Raw genomic sequence first — 21230 nt, forward strand, 5'->3', positions numbered from 1 at the left:
GGAGTATGTCTCTATTTTTTAGAGCTAACTTTCCTCTAATACCAAAGGAAAAAAGAAAACTAGAGCCAAATTTCACTCATGAATATAAATGCAAAAATTTGAAAAAAATTAGCAATTCTGATGTAGTAAAATATTAAGGTAATAGTACAACTTGAACAAGAAAGTTTATACCAGAAACACAAGTATGCATTCATAGGACAGCAACCTATTAATTTTATTACAGTGATAAATTCAAGAAAAAAGCTATTATGTCAATAGGCTGAATATGAATTTCACAACATAGGGTAGCCAGTCTTTATAAGCACTGTGGAGACCAAGAAAGGCCCTTCTAAAACATGATAAAGACCAAGAAAGACCCTTCTTAGACAGTTCTTTTGTACTTGAAACTGTCATAAAACACCAAATCAAGAATAAGACAGTATGCCTGATGTTAGCAATATTATTCAATATTGTTTTAGAGTTATTAGATAATAAAATAAGATAAAAATCAAAGAAACAATATACTTATTAGAAAAAATAAATATAAAAATTTTTTGCAGATGATGTGACTACACACCTAAAAATTAAAAAAAACAAACTATTAGGATCAGAGAGTTTAGTAAGCTAGTTATCCATATTTGAAAATCAATAGCTTTTAAAAAATATCAGCAATGAACAGTAAGGAAAGGAAATGGGTTTTAAAAACTCTACTCATGCTTGCAACAAAACTATAAAATACATAGAAATAAACTTAACAACAAAGTTAAAGATCTTTATGAAGAAAGTGCAATATTTTAGTAAAGAACACATAAAAAGACCTAGTTAAATATTCCCTGTTAGGAATTCAATATCATAAACATTTCAAATCTTACCTAAGTCAACACAAATTTCCTGCAGGACTTTTGCAGACCTGGTCTCAATGATTCTGATTTGCTTGTGTAGAAAATGATTTACCAACTCTTTTTTTTTTTTTCTTTTTTTAAACAGTGATGCCCTACTAGATATTAAGACTTCCTCTAAGGCGACTGTAAACAAAATATTATGGTACTGACGTAACATTTTTATCAGTAAATGTGAAAACAGTATACTCAGATATCCTGATGTTATCTGAATTTGCACTTTTTTCTTTTTTTTAACCTTCTTAGGAGGTGGTGTAATTCAATGTGAACTTTGAGAAAATAAATATGAAATGATAGAATTGGGAAAAAAAAGGCAAATCTATGGCAAAGATGATCTGGATTGAATAGTCCAAAATAAAATATGTATGATTAATCAGATTAGGATCAGTATGTACACTAATAAGGCTAGCTTCTACTCGTACAAGTATGTTTAAGAGCTGAGAAAGGGTTTCGCTATTTTATGTAGCTTCATTTAAATCCTAATTGGGATACCCTACTTTCTCAGGATTAAAGACTGCATTTAGATCCCACTACTTTCAGTCTGACCTGTGCTGGGCTAAATGGTATCATTGCATGTTCTGTAAAGGAAGGACTGACTTCGTTTATTCATTCAATGGACATCTACTAAGTAGCTGTTAAGTGTGGGCCTAATCCCTGCCCCAAAGCCACCTGCAGTCTGGTTAGAAGAAGTAGCAGTTTTATAGGCCTCTCCTACACCAACTAAATGCAAGTAGATGCTACACCAACTAAATGCAAGTAGATGCTACACCAACAGGCTTTTATCAGTCCCTTTAAGCTGTCCACATGGTTTTCCCATTAACTATTTCTATAGTTAATACTTGAAAGAAATATCTCTCTCAAAATAGAAACTCTGTTATCCAAAATTCTCACATACTATGGCCTTTCCTACAACTCAATCTAAACAAGGAAAATAAAATTAAATCTTTTTGTTAAGAATACTCAAATAAGGATTAATCTCCAAAATATACAAGCAGCTCATGCAGCTCAATATCAAAAAAACAAACAACCTAATCCAAAAATGGGCAGAAGACCTAAATAGACATTTCTCCAAAGAAGATATACAGATTGCCAACAAACACATGAAAGGATGCTCAACATCACTAATCATTAGAGAAATGCAAATCAAAACTACAATGAGGTATCACCTCACATCAGTCAGAATGGCCATCATCAAAAAATCTACAAATAATAAATGCTGGAGAGGGTGTGGAGAAAAAGGAACTCTCTTGCACTGTTGGTGGGAATGTAAATTAATATAGCCACTATGGAGAACAGTATGGAGGTTCCTTAAAATCTAAAACTAGAATTACCATATGACCCAGCAATCCCACTACTGGGCATATACCCTGAGAAAACCATAATTCAAAAAGAGTCATGTACTGCAATGTTCATTGCAGCACTATTTACAATAGCCAGGACATGGAAGCAACCTAAGTATCCATCGACAGATGAGTGGATAAAGAAGATGTGGCACATATATACAATGGTGTATTACTCAGCCATAAAAAGAAACGAAATTGAGTTATTTGTAGTGAGGTGGATGGACCTAGATTCTGTCATACGGAGTGAAGTAAGTCAGAAAGAGAAAAACAAATACTGTATGCTAACACATATATATGGGACCTAAAAAAAAAATGGTTCTCATGAACCTAGGGCCATGACAGGAAATAAAGACGCAGACGTAGAGAATGGACTTGAGGACACGGGGAGGGGGAAGGGTAAGCTGGGACGAAGTGAGAGAGTAGCATTGACATATATACACTATCAAATATAAAATAAATAGCTAGTGGGAAGCAGCTGCATAGCACAGGGAGATCAACTCAGTGCTTTGTGACCACCTAGAGGGGTGGGATAGGGAGGGTGGGAGGGAGACACAAGAGGGAGGGGATATGGGGATATATGTATACGTATAGCTGATTCACTTTATTATACAGCAGAAACTAACACAACATTGTAAAGCAATTATACTCCAAAAAAGATGTTAAAAAAAAAAAAAAGAACTACATGGGGGGAAGCAAAGCTTTATAAAATAAAGGATTGGAAGCATTGCATTTACCTCTCTCACCAGTAAATTTTCTGCTTTGTGCTCTGCATCTTCGGGTACTGTTGAGTACAACGTTCGTATGTCCCAAGAAACTGTGGCGGTCTGAGAGGAACAAGGAAAGGAAATTAAGCCTTCCAACTTAAAGCACTGAGCAGACCACTATACCAAAGGCACAATAAAGAAGTGTATGAGATCTTAGCATTTAAGGATAAGAGAAGACAGAGAAACTTCCATAGTTCTTACCAATTTAATCTCTAGGAGGGAAGATTCAAACCTCTTTGGATTACCACCACTGGCATTACAGTTAGTCCCCTCTGCTCCATGGTTTCAGTTACACATGGTTAACCAGGGTCGAAAAATATTAAGTGGAAACTTCCAGAAATAAACAATTCATAAGTTTGAAATTGTGTGCTGTTCTGAGTAGCATGATGATATCTCGAGCCGTCACAATCTGTCGTCTGTCCCCACCATGCCATCTCATCGACATCTTCAGGGCTCCATGATCCAGGATGACCCTCCTTCTGAAGTATTGTCAGAAAGCTAATAAATAGTAGCCTAACACTATGTCACTACATCGTTCAACTCACTTCATCTCATCACCTAGGCGTTTATCATCTCACATCATCACAGGAAGAAAGGTGAGTACAGTATAATAAGATATTGTGATACAGAAAGAGACCACATTCACGTCATTTTTATTACAGTATATTGTTATAATTGTTCTATTTTATTATTAGTTATCATTGTTAATCTTTTACTCTGCCTAATTTATAAATTAAACTTTATCATATGTATGTGCGTATAAGAAAAAACAGTATGTATAGATAGAGTTTGGTACTATCTGAAGTTTCAGGCATCCACTGGGGATCTTGGAATGTATCCCCAGTGTATAAGGGAGGATTACAATACGGTATTGCAATTACTGTTTTATCTGTGAAGCTCATAATTTTAAGCTGTTTCCTTCCCTGCAGAACACAAAAATTTGGGCATCTGTATATTTTGACTAGTTTATTTATATTGGTATCTTTTTTGTTCTTAATGCTATTGATAAAATAATTTGAAATGAAACCTACTAAATCTGCATTATTTTAATCCTACTGTAAATAATCTCTTGAATATCCAACAGGGTAAATTTAGCCCCTTTCAGAAGCCCTGTGTGTGTGTGTGTGTGTGTGTGTGTGTGTGTGTAGCCACAATTACAGTGGGAGAGAAGAAAGGGTATTCAGTAAATCTGGACCTTGAAGAAAGTAAGTCATGTTTTTAGTGTCTTTATTTTCACTGAAATAAATAAAACATTTTCAACTTCAATGCTAAACAAACAATTTTTTATTAAATGAATATACATTTACTAAAAATATGAAGAATCTCTTAATAGAAGACATTTAAAACAGAATTCATAGATTGTTTCCCCTGTATATATCTTATGGGATGCCATAAAATGGTAGCTTTCCATTACCAGACACCAGCTTCCTTTAGTCTGTACTCCTTGGCGATTACAAGGATGCTGGGATGATAGGTCTGTTAACATACATGGTACCGACAGTTGGGATCTTTTATTTTGTACATCCCCAAACCCACAAATGATTCATCAGCCTTTCTAAAGCACAAAATAAGGTTCATTTGAACTGTTCTAGATGAAGGGCATTTTTTTCTAGACCAATTATTAAAACAGATGAGAGTCTTAAAACCCATCCTTACTTTTGGGAAGGAGAGGGGTCCAGGGAATTTAGTCTTCTGAGGTCACAGCCGCAGCTGCAAGCTCTGCCACCAAGGGCAGCATCGTTCTTTTTCTTCCAATCCTAGCCTCATATTTTCTTCAAATCCCTTTTTTCCTTCACTCTTGATATAAGCTCCTCGTGGGAAAGAAATTTGGTCTGTTTTGTTCACCGCTATAACCTCAGCGCCTGGTTGGGTGCTCAGTACTTACTTGTTGAGTGTGTTGAATGTGTGTGAGTACGTAAATGTGCATTCCGTGTATGCATGTGGTGTGTGGGTGGTGTGCGTCTGTGTGAGCTTGTGTGGTTGCACGTAGCGTGTACGTATGTCTGTGTGAATGTGTGTGTGTGGTGTGTGCCTGGTGTGTGAGTGTGATTATGCAGGAAGGTATGCTGTACTTGATAGCGTGTGTCTGTCATGTGTGGGTGGGTGTGGTGTGTGCGTGTATCTGTGTGTGTGGGCGTGCACGCATGTACGTGCATATTGGGAAGATGGGATTTGGACACTGAAACAGGAAGAATGTCATGTGACTCTAACAGGATCAGAGGACAAAAATAATGATCAGAGGACAAAAAAATAATGAGAAAACTATAATCAAGATACATTATATGGCAAAAATAAATGCTCATCTTGAAACACAGATACGGAGCCCCTCGGTCAGTGCATCTGCCCCAGGATTTGACTGCAGTTTGTGTGAAGAGAGTTTGGAAGTGCTCGGAGGACAAGGCTGTCGATTCAAGCCAAGTACAGATACACGCACAGGGAACCATTACCTCCCACGTGAAGCGTGTTGGGGCCAATTTAGGATGCATTATTATCTAGAGTTTACATTTTTGATTCCTTTTGAATTTCCTTTTGCTAGTTGCATCTTTTATGTTATTCACTCTGTTAGAAGATAAACAGTAAATAAACTCTATTGAAAGGTTGGAGTAGAAGATGAAAATCCATGCCTAAATTGAGCTTTGGGGATTATTGCTGGATTTCAATTATCTGGGGATAACTTATTTCCTGTTTGGACAGATAATTTGCAGACACACAGTGTAACTTGATGCGTTTCCAGGGAACATTACATGTTGTGATCTACTGGCAAGATTAAGGATTTTTTTCCTCCAATTGAAAAAATTTTCTATATTTCAGTCATTTTATAATAAAATTTTTATATAAAAAAGCAAAAGATTCCTCTTTTTCATTATCCACCACAGTTTCTTACTGATTTCTTGCCTTTAAAAAAATAATAGCTGCTCTAAAATACTCTAAGTCTGATGGAGAGTAAAGGGGCCCAAAGTTTAGTTTCCTGTTTAGTTATAACATAAACCTATTGTCCCACTAAGATCAGTACTCTGTGGTATAGTTCAATAGAGTGAATACTGAGCTGGTTTAGGAAGCTTTTTTTTTTTTTTTTCTAAATGGTAGGTTTCTGGAAGGTGGGCTCAGGTTTCTGGAAGGTGGGCTCACTTGATTTGTGATGCCATAGAGTAAAGATTAGGGCCCCCAATACACAGGCTAATGCTCATATTCAACGTATGAGATTGGAAGTTCCTTCAATTTGGGGTAATAAAAATTAATCATAGGTACAATGGTTATGTGTGATTCCTGATGACCTCTAGTTATGAGATGATGTTGATTCTTTGCTAAATAAGGCAGCTGGGGCTGAATCACCCTCATGTAACCACGTGATAAATCTGAAACAATATTTTACAACATGCACATCTAACACGTTGCAGAGTACACAAATACAAGAAAAGGAATACATGTATAATAACATGCTATTAACCTCAGTTATAGTTTGTCATAATGCTGGAGAACTTGCTTGAAAAAGCAGAAGGCCTCCATAAAATTTCAACTTTAAGAACTGTATTGCTTCTACTCATTTTTGATTCCTTTTGTTTTCATTTTTGAATTGAAGTATAGTTGATGTATAATATTACATACGTTACAGGTGTACAGCATAGTGATTCACAATTTTTAAAGGTTCTATTCCATTCACAGTTACTACAAAATACTGGCTATATTCCCCGTGTTGTACTATACACATCCTTGTAGCTTATTTATTTTATACATAACAGTCTGTACCTCTTCACCCCCTATCCCCATCTTGCTCATTTTAAATTTCTTTCATGTATCTCTGCTGAAGCAAAAATAAATCGATCAAATAAGACAAAAAGTATACAGAGCCATATTTGGTAAGTAAGGGAATTAACATGGTTACAAATAATTTCTTTTCTGAGAATTAGATGCTTTCAGACCACTACAAATTGCCTTGGCCACAACAGACTTCCTGTTCTCTTTAATAAACCCTCTGGTCGACGATCAGTAGAGCTCAGTAGCATGAGACGGATCCGAGACTGCACTGGAACACAGCCAAGCTCCTCGTCGGGTGGGAGAGTCTTATAAGGGCCTATTGTCCAGAGATTAGGCATTTGGAAATAAAAACTGTCCTTTTATTTATGAAGTGAGGCATGCAGGCCTGTGTTTGTAGTTTCAGGTCCATGACATTCAGACATCCTCCACGGCAGCTCTGACACTTTCTGATTCTTTCTACTCTGCAGTGGGTAGTCTTTGGTGCTTTGTCACAGCTACCATTCTGCTGGCTAAAATGACTACAGAAGACTTCATTCCAAGCACATAGGGGCCATTTCTCAGTTGGCCAAAGGCCACTGTCCAAGTCTAAAAAAGAAGTTGCTTTTCCTATGTTGGAGCTGAGCAAAGCTCCCTCTGACGGTATTGTGGATCCCAGCTGCTCAAAGAAAAGGACAAAAATGATGGTGTTTAGAGTAACCCATCAGTCTGAGCTTGAGAAACCAACAAGCCTCACAATAAGGACTATTAACTAACACTTTGTGGTCAATTCCAACGTAAGCGTGTGTTTAAAAGTAATCTTCGCCTAAATTTCTCAAATTAAAACACTGATATTGTTTTCTATCCTAGTAGAGCAGACACTTATGCTACATTTGTTGCTTGAAAAACATTTTTTACCCCATTCAGAAGAGTATTGTGATTTTATTTTTTTTACGTACATGAGAATTCACATGAATACTTTCATCGTGCTTTAAGGGGAAGGTCCTTCTTGTTTTGCTGAAGTTAAACTGTATGGGACGTGCACGAATAGCGAGCAGTCGCCCATAACTGGACCCTGGTCGTCATCCAGCCAAGTCAAGCACGGAGATTCATCCATCATAGTATTTAAGTATATAATTAGGGAACTTTGGAGACCTGTTTCAAGACATTTTAGTCTTGGACAGGCAAACCACTGAGCAAGTCACTTCCCTTCTTTTTTCTGTGCTTCATTTTCCAGGCTCCAAAATGTGTCTCACCTCCTCCATGGCAGTAAGGATGAAACGTTTTACATATGGAAAAATGTGAGTATTAATAGAACACACTGTTCCAACAGCAGAAATATACTTATTGCACCAGGGCCTCCCCTTGGCAAGGACTCAGAGGCTGTGGTCTAAGCTCATTCTCCAAGGAGGTACGGCGAAGAAGCCTGCTCCGTGTGAGGCCTGCAGATATGGCCCCACGAGGAGCAACAGGCCTAAGACGTGAGCCAACCCACCGCAGCCAAGCCGCCAGGGCACCTTTTCATGTGGCTGCTTGCATTCTTTCTTCCGTGCTGGGCTCACTCCTGCACATACCTTGCCCGTGCTCCTCTTCCTCTCAGAAAATCCTTTTCTTTCTTTGTTCTTTCCTAATCTCAGGTTTGACAAAGATGCCACCTTCTTTTGAAAATCTTCTCTAATTCATCCAACATACATCTTCTCTTCTCAGAACTATATCATTTACTGTCTGTATTACCCATGAAGTCTGCAGCTTAACTGTAGAATATTGTAGACCCAAAAGCTCTGCAAGTGATTAATTCAGCCAGTCATTTTACGTGTGTGTACTTTTGTATGTAAGCAAGCCACATTAAATCTGCTTTGGTGATAAAATATAACTATAAATGAAATGTTTTGCCATGTTTTTTATTGTGTCTCTGGTATACTTTGTTATCCCTTTTAAAGAATGAAGTACTTGAATGCAGACATGTGTTTTTATGATTTTTTTGGTATCCTGTCTCTGGCCACCTACACGATCCCTATCTTAATGCCTAGAACAATCTTTTTTTAAAAAAATAGCACTGTTATTGAAATATAATTGACATGCCATAAAATTCACCCTTTTAAAGTGAGTTCAGTGGTTTTAAGTCTATGCACAGGATTATGCAATCACCATCACTATTTAATTTTAGAACATCTTCATCACCCCCAAAAGAAACCCCCTATCCACTAGCAGTTACTTCCCTTTCTCCTTTCTCCCCAGCCCTAGGCAACTTGAATCAGCTTTCTGTCTCTATGGATCTGCCTATTGTGAACATTTCATGTAAATGGAATCATACCATGGGTACTCTTTGGGGACTGGCCTCTTTCACTTAGCATAATGTTTTCAAGGTTCACCCATGTTGTCAGTACTTCATTCCTTTTTTAAAAATTTTATTTATTTATTTATTTATTTATTTATGGCTGTGTTGGGTCTTCGTTTCTGTGCGAGGGCTTTCTCTAGTTGCGGCAAGTGGGGGCCACTCTTCATCGTGGTGCCCGGGCCTCTCACTATTGCGGCCTCTCTTGTTGCGGAGCACAGGCTCCAGACGCGCAGGCTCAGTAGTTGTGGCGCACGGGCCTAGTTGCTCTGCGGCATGTGGGATCTTCCCAGACCAGGGCTCGAACCCGTGTCCCCTGCATTGGCAGGCAGATTCTCAACCACCGAGCCACCAGGGAAGCCCAGTACTTCATTCCTTTTTATGGCTGAATAATATTCCACTGTATGGATATACCATATTTGTTTATCCACTCTTCAGTTGTGGACATTTGGGTTGTTTCCACTTTGGATTATGAATAATGAGGCTATGAATATTCACATAGAAGTCTTAATGTGGACATATATTCCTAGCACAATCAAGTCCAGAGCAGTCTCCACATATCCTTACTGAATTAAAGTAAGCTCTCTAGAATCCCTTCTCTGCAATATTGTAATGGTACCACTCACTGTGGGATGCAGCGAGTTAATATTTTCCCCAAGTCATGCACCTTATTTTTCTAAGAAGCAGCTGGCTCAGAGCACACTGTTTAGACAGAAACTCCAATAGCAAAAGTCAAGGTGCTTATGTTTGATTTCTGTCGTCACAGTTACTCTACATCCTTGAACATGAGCCTTTCCAAATCTCAGCTTCATTAGCTTGTAAACGAGAGGAATATTATAACTAAGAATAACCTAGTTTGAGAAAGACTTACTTAGCTTTTAAATTGCAATCACAGCGTTCTTGCATGAACACCAAGAGCCATTTAAAGTCTGCTTTTCAGGCTAAGAAGCCAAGGATTAAAAAGAGGTTGACATTCTTATAAAATGTTAGGCTGTGTCTCAGTAAGAGATGCAAGAAGAAAAAAATAAACGATCACGGCCTTTCTGCTTTTCCATTTAAAACATATTAAGGTCTTTCTGCTTCCTCTCACAAAATGACCCATGTGGTTGAGCCTGGAAGTCCCCACATACCAGTTGCTTTTTATAGCTAAAAACATGCTATGAAGGAATAAATGTTAAGAAAGCACAGCTCACGAAGCCTTGTTAATAAGCCATGAAAATTGCAGGATGCATTGGAGAGTCCTGAGACTCTACTTCTGAGCTACTGACATGAAGAAAGGATTTGAGAAGATTATGTTAACTCTCTCGACAGGCTATTTCAGACGTGCAATGTAGACCTTTGACTTTGAAGATGCCACTGACCAACGTTGAAAGTCTAACCTTTCAAGCGGAAGTACTGTTTCTTGTTCATGTTGGTGTCCTTGCTGTCTACAGCAAGTAGCTCACAGAAGGTGGGCCAGGAAACTGAGTGGAAATAGAGCAGTTTGACAGGGGTGGGCAGTATGGAAATACAGGTGATCAGGTGGCCTTTCCACAGTGTCAGTATTGCTTTTGGACCTCTGAACTTTCTTCTTTAAGGTTTTTACATCTCCCAGAAATGATCCACTTCAGACTTTCTGTATCTTTCTCTCACCAAGAAACTCATTTCTGCCTTTCTCACTTTTTTGTTCTGCTATTTTGTATCAGTTTCTCCTTCGACTGAAACACTCCCTGATATGATTCACTGTGTCCTTGAAACTGTTTTTTTTTAAATAGATATTTATTGGAGTATAATTGCTTCACAATACTGTGTTAGTTTCTGTTGCACAGCAAAGCGAATCAGCCATCATCCCCTCGCTGGTGAACCTCCCTCCCATCCTCCCTATCCCACCCCTCTAGGTCATCGCAAAGCACCGAGCTGCTCTCCCTGTGCAAACTGTTCTTTAGCTCTTGTTTTCCTTTCTTACTCTCCTTGCCTATTTCGTGAAGCCACAATTTGGTGACTAAATTCTTTATTTTTTGGGCTTAGGTTTCTATTACTACCAGCTTCAAAAAAAAAAGATGAGAAAAACAAGAGTAGCAAATACAATTACTGAAGGAGTGCATGTTTTTGAAATGAATGAGTTAATAAATGCATCTAGACCACTTATTCCAAGTAATCATTACGATGCAAGCAGTACAGAAGATCACACTGCTTTTTCCCAGAACCCACGCACCAGAGGAAGAGTTTCTACCTCGTGGGCCAAGAAAGAGGAAAATGCTTCTACTTTGGTTTCTTAATCAGGAAGAAGACGACTTCAATTCAATGTTCAACAATCTTTACTGAATGCCCACGAGCCAGACGTTGTGTTGGGTACTTAAAATACAAATATGAATTGATTTCTCCCTTGCCTAGTAACAGAAAGCAAGTGAATAAGTACATGGTGTTACAAAGAGGAAATTAGCCTTTGTTGATAGCGGCTAAGCGCCAGTCACTGTATCGGATGGAAAGAGCCTCTGGGGAAAGGGATCCCGATCTTAGCACTGTTTTTTTAAGGTGATGTGTTAAGTTGTGTCGAAGAGGAAAGTATCATATTAATGATCTCAAGCAAAACCAATGACTTCATTCTCTTTATTCTCAAATTTCATTTCAGAATAGCTTTTTTGGTTCCTAAAGGTACTCAAAGTTATATTCTAAAATAATAACCTCCATGTGTCTGAAAGACAACTCGTGAAATAGATATTCATTTTCCACCTGCTTGGTGCCAAGTGCCATTCTAGTTGCTGGGGGTCTTACCATGACCAAGGCAGGGACATCCTTGTCCTGCTTGAGGTTACTCACTGATGGTGAGAGAGCAAAAAAGCAAACCAAGATCTTCCTTGGTAGTGGTAAGTGTTATAGAGAGAAGCAAACAGGCGGATGTGATAGAGTAACACAGGGTGGAGGTGGGGTAATGCAGGTTGGAAGTCAGAGATGGTTCTTTGAAGAGGTAGCATTTGAACTGAATCGTGAATGGAAGACACGAACCAGCTGTGCGAGGGGCGTAAAGGCCCCACAGAGGGGGCAGGCTGGGCAAATGCAGGGAACACAAAGAACGCTAGGTATCTGTGTAGTGACCAAGGGAAACAGGGCTAGGAGAAAACGGCTCAGAGATTATCAGGAGCCAGGTGAGAAGCTGGATTTGACTCTAAAGGCAATGGAAAACCACTGGAAAGTTTTAACTAGAGGCGTGGCATTATCTGACTTGTATCTCCAAAAGCTTCCATTGAATAAATCAATCAAGGCAAAGAAGGATGCAGGAAGACCAGTTAAAGACCACTTCTGGGGATGCAGGCAAAAAAGGATGATGATGGCTTGGGCCAGCAGTGTGAATGGAATACTGTCTTGGTAAAAAATAATCTCCTTTAAGGGGTATAGAGGACCAGATGAAGACTTTGTTTCTTGTTATTTCTTAACCATAAGCATTCTTAATCAATTTTAGTTTTCATCCATATTAGGGCACACACTCCTTAAACACAGGGCTTTTGTTTTTCTTGTCAGTCTCTCTTGTCTAGAAAGTGCTGCTCTATATTCAGCGCCTTGTGGGTGCTGAATAAATATTGATTAAACAAACCAAATAATGAATCATGTCTACTGCAAGTGTGGGCGCTTGGTAACATGGCAACACAGAAGTGAGCTAGATTCTTCCATCTGTAGGGCACAACTGGAAAGGACATTGGAGGGAGGGTGGAGAGTTTGGGGCCGCTCCCCTCCTTCCATCCTGAGATGCTTTGGGATTGGAGCGGCCACTCAATTACTACCTCCCATTGGGTGACTGGGGGCTGTGCACACATATCCCAGAGCATCCTTACCCACTGCTCAAGGATGGGCCTGGGAAACGATACCCTAGCCAGGTGAACAGAAGCCTTGCTGTTGGCGAGCAACACCCCTGAAATGTGATGCAGGCTGTGGATGGAGCAGACTGTGGCAGAGGGCATTTAAAGAAGGGCTTTGCTCCACATGGAGGGAGAGGAAACCCCCCCAAAACGAACATGGTTGTACTGTATAGCGGGGATCCCCTAACTTCTTCTGTAAAGGGTCGGATAGTAAATCTTTTAGGGCCCTCTCTCTCTGCTGCAATTACTGCACCTCTGTTGTAACTCTGCAGCTGTATCATGAAAGCAGCCACGGACAACAGGTGAATGAATGGGTGTCATTGGGTTCAAATAAAACTTTATTTATGGATACCAAAATCTGAATTTCATATAATTTTCATGGGTTATAAAATATTCTTTTTTTCCCTTCAACTATTTAATCAATTCTATGAAGAAAATAAAACAGGGTAGTGTTTAAAAAAACATAAAAACCATTCTTAGTTCACGGGACATACAAAATTAGGTAACAGGCCACCCATGAGCCATTGTTTGTCAACCCTTACTCTGTAGAGTAGGAAAGCAGGCAACCAATCCAGCTGAATGCTGTTCAAAAACTGGCAACTTTACGTGGTAATAATATTCAATACTATCCTTTTGTTTGTCAAAATATCATTTCATGGAAATGAAAATTTAGCTGTTTGTCTAATACAATATTTTCTGATGATAGGGTGGCATCAAATGTCTCTTGAGCACCTGCCAATTGGGAGCTATGCTCCCAGCTGGTTCCCAGCTTCCTCTACACGCTGTTACGTGTTCTCCATGCAGAGGCCATATGAGCTTTTAATAATATGCACCGGGTCACTTGTTCCCCTTCTTGAAACACTCCAGCGACTCGCCACTTGCCTTTCGAATAAGATGCAAATGTCTTATCTTGTCCTTGCCTGACCTCAACTCTGACCACTCTGGCTGTCCACCCATACTGTTCTTCAATCTCAGACCTCTCCTGGGCCCTTGGAGCAGCTTCCTGCAGCCCCAAACCCTCCTTCCTTCCCCAGGCTTTATTTAGCAGGGTTGGTCTTTGGGAATTCAGAGCTCAGCTCAAATGTCAGCTTCTCAGAGGCGCCCTTGATCATCCAGCCCAGCTCAGTTCTTCCCCTCGTTACTTCTATTACTCGGCCCCGTTCATTCTTCACAGAACTGGTCTTTATCTGAATTATCTTGCGAATTAATTTATTCACTTATTTTACTTGCCTGATTCCTCCCACCAGAAGGTAAGCTTCATTAAAACAAGGAAATTTCTGTCTCATCACTGCTGTCTCCCCATTCTGAGATATTTTAATACCTAACATTCGGTATTATACCTTATATATTTGTTGAATGAATAAAGGAAGGACATCGTGTGAGGGGTGATAGAATGTTCCATTCAGAATTGTGCTAGTATTTTACCCCAGTTGGGAATGAGGGTGACTGTGTATGACAGGGTGGGGGGTTGGGCTGGGGAGGAAGACCATGGCCTTGAGAAATGGGCAAGGACCAGATCGTGGAGAAGCCCTTGGGAAATACTACAGTGTTTGCCCTTTGTTTTGAAGGCAATGGGGTGGCCACAGATGGGTCTTAAGCAAGCCCAAGATAAAAGGATTCAGTGTATTTATTGGAATGTTTACATTGGGAAAATAACAAAGTACATTATTATATGCTCTGTTTACACCGTTAAGGATAGCAAAGGACACAGAGTAATCAGACCAGTCTTAACTTAAATGAGTGTGGAAAGATGCCAAAAAATAAATTCAAATTCAGTACAAATGTTACATCGCATCTACATGCCTCCATTCTCTTCTTGAGCTGGGGGAACTTGGAGTAGCTTCTGACGCATTTCTGAGTAACAGAGCTAGAAGAAAAGGGGCTCCAAGTGTCAAGTTGTTTGTGAGTGTGCTGTTTGACAGAAAGAGACTGTTTCAAGGTTTACCCTCGGTCTGAAAGAAAATGAGGATGCGGAATTAAAAAATAAAACGTGGTTCAACTTTGTGCTTGCAGTTCAGGCCCCGTGGCCTGGTCCGACCATGGAAAGGAGATTTCTGTCCGAGATAAGCCTCTTTTAAACTGTGTCAAACACTCAAGCGAGAGACATTTAAAAGTCTGAAAAACAGATGGGAAGAGTTTCTTTTTTCCTGTCTACAAATCTGTCTCCTTTCTTTCCATCATTCTTGGTACTTGGAACAGAAAATTGTTGACTTCCACGCACCTTCTTTTTTATTAATCATGGAAAAAGGTGAAAAAAATGAACCTTTAGAAGCCAGAAGCCAGATCTGCCCCCAAGATAAGAGAAGGAATGGAAGTTTGAGGCTGTTTGAGGAAGTGGAAGCCCTGGGGCCCCAGCGACTCGTCAGAGGTTTCCGCGGACAGTGGCTGTGCCACAGGTTACCTCGGAGCTGCCTTTTCATCTGCTTTAAGAAGAACCGAGGGGCAGGACAGGAATAAAGACGCAGATGTAGAGAATGGACTTGAGGACATGGGGAAGGGGTAGGGGAAGCTGGGACGAAGTGAGAGAGTGGCATGGACTTATATATACTACCAAATGTAAAATAGATAGCTAGTGGGAAGCAGCTGCATAGCACAAGGAGATCAGCTTGGTGCTTTGTGACCACCTAGAGGGGTGGGATAGGGAGGGTGGGAGGGAGGGAGACGCAAGAGGGAGGGGATATGGGGATATGTGTATATGTATAGCCGATGCACTTTGTTATACAGCAGAAACTAACACAACATTGTAAAGCAATTATACTCAAAGATGTTAAAAAAAAAAGAAAGAAATTATATCCAACCACACACACACACAAAAAAGATGTTCATGTTTGTGATGTCTGAAACTACCTTTCTCTTACAAAAAAAGGAAAGGTTACCATCTGCGCATTGAGATCTCTGTTTATATAGATATTCACTAACAAATTAAACATGCTTCAGATGACCACAGGTGGAATGCTTGGGACACATGGGAGCTCATCATCCATAACTTTACTGTGCTTGTCTCCAAAATGAATTTCTTTTTTATTCATTCCCTGCACTACCCTCTGGAGTGTTCTGTGTGCCAGTGAGCATGGTCCTGAAGGGGACACATCTCAGATCACAAATCCTTCTGTGAAGATGCGCTTGCCTACCTTTCCTTGCCCACAAGGCTAAACAAGGGACAACCACGATTAAGGGTGATTTTTAAGACCTACATCTTTTGTGCCAAGAGATTCCCGCCTCTGCCTTTGGTTGGTTTCAGTTGCTTGGAAGCTTTCAGTTACAAATGGCCTAAGGGAGGAAGTGTTCTGTGAGGCCAGGTAAGTGGTTAGAAACCAAGATACTGGCAGGGACACAAGTACCACCTGGAGCCAAGAAGCACCCCATGACCCTCCCACCCCAAGTGGCCACAGTATCACTGAGCCTCCAATCTTCCAACTTTAGAAGGCCCTTGGGCACTTTCTATTGCTGGATATGCATTACATCTGTGATGACGGTGATGTAGGGTGACCACAGGAAGAGGGCTGAGCTCCCCAAATCTATAAGGAAAGACAGGGACACAATTTGGGAGGATCTACTATCACCTTGTGGGGCCCTCCTGAACTTAGATGGCTTGAAAAGACAACACTTACTGAAAAGTCGTCACTGGGGAAGAACAGGAGATCTCGAAGGGGATCATTCTGATAGGTCTTTTCAAGTTCTTCAATGACAGTTTCATAATCCAGAGGCTGGAGAAGCCTGGGCTTTTCTTGCTGTAGACAAAGAAAATATCGTATTAACCACTGAAACAGAGAATCTTGCTTTTTCTCAACATCTGGTTGGATTTCATTTCTTAGAATCGCCAAAGCTTTGATATCGTGCAACCCTTCTAAGAGAGTCATGGAGACTCCAGGCATTTGGGGCAAAGCCACATAACTATTATTTCCAGATCTGAAATAATATGAGAAGATCTTGAAATACCTGACATCTCACTCAGTAAGTTAAGCACCGAGCCTCCAGTGCACATGGTATTCAGCCTTGTCACATCCATAAAGTAGATGTTTATGTAAACCTGATCTTTGCTAATGTGGAGAAAGGCCTTCTCCTTATTTGCTATAGTATTATGATGATTATCATCATTTTTCATGAATTAGATACTTCCTTGTGAGGTCTACTTGGGTCTATTTTAAGCCGTTGGCTCCCTGCTAGCAATCAAAGTAACACAGACTGTCTTAGTTGTCACTGAAACATGGATCCTGTATCAGGATTAATTGCTTGGCTCTGAGCCTCTTTGCCGATATAGAGAGAAGTTAGGTAATTCTTTAGTAGAATGGAACAACACAATTAATATGGAAACAGTGTGGTGAAAATGGAGAAGAGTCTGAAAAAATAGCTAGATAATCTCACCACATTAAACTCCTAAAGCCAAGGGGAAAGGCACCTCTCTCAAAGAAGCTCCCCAAGAGATAAATGTCAGTGGGAGAAAGGTGGTTGTTTCATTCTACAGTTGATGTGTTTACGCCAAACTGTATAGAACTCACAAAGTGAGAAAGATGGAGCCCAAAATAAATAATAAAATATTACAGAAGACCAAGGACACAGTCTAAGTTCCCTTAGCCCTTGGATGAAGCATTCATGCAACCTAAATAAAAAAGGATGATTGTTTGGATTATTTTTGGGCTCCTGGAAGCTGGAGTGGTCAACATGAAATCTGCATGCTAAAGTGATCTCATAAATGAAAAAAAAAATGTGTTTCGTTGTTCATGTCAATGACATCAGCAGACACTTTCCCACCAACCCCACCCCTCCCCGCTCTGCAAAGCCCACAGATTTAGCTTCAACTTCTAAAGCCTTCTTTGGAAGATCTCTGCTGGTAAAACTCCAGAAACTGTTACCAACATTTTAATAATTGCTAATGAGCTCCTCAACGTAGCAGTCAATGTTTTTTTCCAACTATAAAAAACAAAACAAAACAAAATGTAACACGGTGGGCCAACAACAAGGATTTCCATGTACTTTCTGCACCGAAACAGAACAAAAACAAACCCATTTTACAAATGCTTAAGTAAACGGAGGATGATGAAAGGTGAATATTCTCTCTGGAAGGGCCCTTCAATTAAGATTGCTGATTTAGCAAATAAAAACACAGGGCTTCACGCTTGGAGAAAAGAAGAAATTTAGTTGCCCAACATAATCCATTTAGTGAAAGCTGTGAGACATTCAATATTTTCAAGTAGAAGATGCAAAAAGTCCTTCTTGCATCTTTTCCCTGCCTTTTGATATAATTATTCTATTTTAGACTTCTTTTAGGTTCCAATTCCCTATTTTCCCAGGCAAAAATTAATTCCAAGAAGTACAGATTGATAGCTCAAGAGGCAAATGCAGGCTCCAGACGTTTGTTTTGGCTCACTTATCTTAATGTTTTTAGTTGGCTTTGAATGTCTTTGAGTAGTGGTATTTCACTGCAGGTCAGCAACAGACCTCTCAGTAGCCTATCTCTCTTACCCTGCAATGTCACATTTAAAAAAAATTTTTTTTAACTTTTTATTTTATATTGGAGTATAGCTGATTAACAATGTTGTGATAGTTTCAGGTGTACAGCAAAGTGATTCAGTTATACATATAAATGTATCTATTCTTTTTCAAATTCTTTTCCCATTTAGGTTGTTACATAATACTGAACAGAGTTCCCTGTGCTATACAGTAGGTCCTTGTTGGTTATCCATTTTAAATACGGCAGTGTGTACATGTCAATCCCACACTCCCTAACTATCCCTTCCCCCCCACCCTTCCTCCCATGGTACCCGTAAGTTCATTCTCTAAGTCTGTGAGCCTGTTTCTGCTTTGTAAATAAGTTCATTTGTATCACGATGTCACATTTATAATATATTACCAGCTGCCCCAATAAGCCTTCAAGTCTGAAACACCTGGCTTATTCTGGAATCTCTTTTCTCCCCCTTAATATTGTGTTTGTGTATGAAACATAGCAAATAAAACAGAATGCATTGTAAAACGGTCCGGAAGCTCTTATCTCTGCCATCGAGTTGGTTGGTAAGCCCCTTTTCCTCACTGTTTCTTCAGCTCAAGTGTCTGATGTCCTTCTACCAACAGCTCATGATGTGATTACTAACACTTTCCCTTTTCTCCCCCTTCTTCACACCGACATGCATAGGAGCGTGGGAGTGTGGCTTAGTGTGCGTTGCGATTTATAGGTTTAACTACTGTGAGCAATCCCCCGACCCCTGACCAGCCTCCTCCCATGACTGGTGACTGTTTAACGAGGTGTGCATCCGCCACAAAAACAGGAGTGCCCCTGTGGCCTCTGTCCTTCTGCACAGCCCCTGTCGGTGCCCCTCACCAGATCTCTGAGCTGGGTGGAGGGCTGTCCTGGCAATCACTGCCCATTCCACTCACCCTTCAATGCACCTGCCCCACAACTTGGGCCTGGGCCAGAGGGGCAGGGGGAAGAGGAGGCATTAGTAGGAAAAAAAAAATAGAAAAAAATATGAACAGACTTAGCTTTGGGATTTCCAAACACAAAACAAATTATATATAAATATATATCTCTACCACATGCGATGGAAAGACTTCGTTTTCTTTTCCCAAAGAAATAAAATGGAGAAAGCCTCAAAAAAAAAAAAAAAAAGGCAAATGACATAAGGATGTTTTAGAAGGCCTTCTACAGTCTTGTTCTCACTATCATTTTAATTTTATCTCCCATTAGTCGAAAACTTGAGCGTTAATAAACAACCGCAGGTCAAGGAGACCTTCAAAGAAGATCTTTCTATTTATTTATTTATTTATGTACTTACTTGTTTATTTATTTATTTTTACTAGGGCCCAAACTCCACCTAAAATGAATCCCACCTAAATTAGTACAATAGGAAAATCAGAGTTCACAAGTCACTGGTTATTAATAAAACCACAGGAAAACTAAATCCTAAACTCTCCTTGATACACACAATAGATGGCATAGCCTGTAAGCATCTGTTGGAAGGTATATTTTTAGTTATTCACTTCAGGCTATGACATGCCAGCCAATTAACGAAGGAGGTTTACTAAGCCTTTCCTGTTTAAAATGTTGCACTGAGGTTATCTTGACCTGGGGCTGCAAAGCCTAGCAGATCTGCTTCATACAATTTATTAAGTTTTGACCTCTGGGGGATAAGTAAAATTCTAACTTTCCAGGGAATTTGTTAAATAGTGTGCAACATTCAAGATATTCAATGTTTCATAATTTGGGGAATATGAGGTTCATAAATAAAAATAACAGTGATATCTTCCACAGTACCTAGAGCTTAGAATTTGGCGATGCTTGCCAAGGATGCTTTATGCATCTGTGATGGTGAGAATCCAGGCTATGCAACCAGTAGTCTTCTCTGGAGCAAGAGAGCTGTCGGTTCCATGTTTTGGTCAAAGAGACAGATGTATACAAAGATGATGGGGTCAGTTAATTTCTCACTACTGCTCCTTACAGAGATGTTGAGTGAAACTGAGAACTGAGAAGCATTGATTTACAGCTTTACAACAGTTGGGTTGTCCCTCCTGAATTTAATGTGCCTCTTTCCTTTGGAAATGCACCAACTGGGATAAGGTATGTGCCAAGATTACCCTGAATTGGATTGGACTTTTATAGTGCTTTTTACTCTTACTCTTTTTCTCTCAAATGAGTAATGAATTTCATTAGCTGTTCTAAAATCACTCCAGGCATGGGAAAAGGCAACCACCAGTGCCCGTCATTATGTGGCAGGGCTGGTGTTGCACCGATGTGGGAATAGGGCTATTCTTTTGATACAGTATTAAGACATTTGTTTGATCTTCTCCCCCAGATCCATAGCTCTCTTCCAATTCGACTTCACAGCAGAAGAATGGGCTCCTGTGACAAAAACAAATGCTTTCTTCCCCTCTCCTTATTCCACAACTTCTCATGGAACGCCAATGCAAGTCTAAGCCTTGGAATTGGTGAACCTGCCATCTTGGTAACAACCTGAGCTGCCAGGAGCTGTTTACTGGTCCGAAACAAGCAGACTGTCCATGCTTTAGCTAAAGACTCTAATTTCAAGAACATGGTGTGCTACCACAAACATCTGAATTATTTTCATAATTATAATTCAAAAGCAAATGGGTGTAGAATTGACACTGAAGATCTAAGCATTTGAAGTATGTAACACTGAAAAAAGTCAAATGACTAAATGATCAACCTAGACATCTCTCCAGAATCTAAGAAATAACCTAGACCACGCAGCCTCGTTTTAGGGAAGTGTGATTATAGGTTTTCTATGTTGAGATGCAACAGAGACTGTAACATGCACTCTAGAACCAGAATTCCTGGGCTCCTAGTCCTGGCATTGCCACTTATGGGCTATGGAACTTTGGGCATGTTAGAA

The 21230-nt window shown here is 39.8% G+C and overlaps 1 protein-coding gene and 1 long non-coding RNA gene across 14 annotated transcripts in view; one reads left to right on the plus strand and one right to left on the minus strand.

The window, feature by feature from the left end:
* Window positions 1–21230, minus strand: part of DOCK10 (dedicator of cytokinesis 10) — a 288822-nt gene that overhangs the window by 151774 nt on the left and 115818 nt on the right. For 11 of the 13 annotated variants that reach the window (XR_009504315.1, XR_009504316.1, XM_059928828.1 and 8 more), the window contains exons 2-3: window positions 16497–16616; window positions 2956–3045 (exon numbers count right to left, since the gene is read on the minus strand). The exons of 1 other annotated variant lie outside the window; for it this stretch is intronic. Coding sequence is in view for 10 of the 12 variants with exons in the window: in XM_059928828.1 (XP_059784811.1) it covers window positions 2956–3045; window positions 16497–16616 (210 nt within the window). In the remaining 2 variants the exon portion in view is untranslated. The remainder of the gene's footprint in view (window positions 1–2955; window positions 3046–16496; window positions 16617–21230) is intronic. One more of the 13 variants, XM_059928823.1, reaches the window with a different exon arrangement.
* On the plus strand, window positions 3516–20718 carry LOC132369273 (uncharacterized). The gene is made up of 3 exons (XR_009504317.1): window positions 3516–3581; window positions 7955–8018; window positions 20673–20718. It is a non-coding gene; the product is annotated as an uncharacterized LOC132369273 (long non-coding RNA).

This window comes from Balaenoptera ricei, chromosome 7, assembly GCF_028023285.1.
Source record: "Balaenoptera ricei isolate mBalRic1 chromosome 7, mBalRic1.hap2, whole genome shotgun sequence".
NCBI lineage: Eukaryota > Metazoa > Chordata > Mammalia > Artiodactyla > Balaenopteridae > Balaenoptera > Balaenoptera ricei.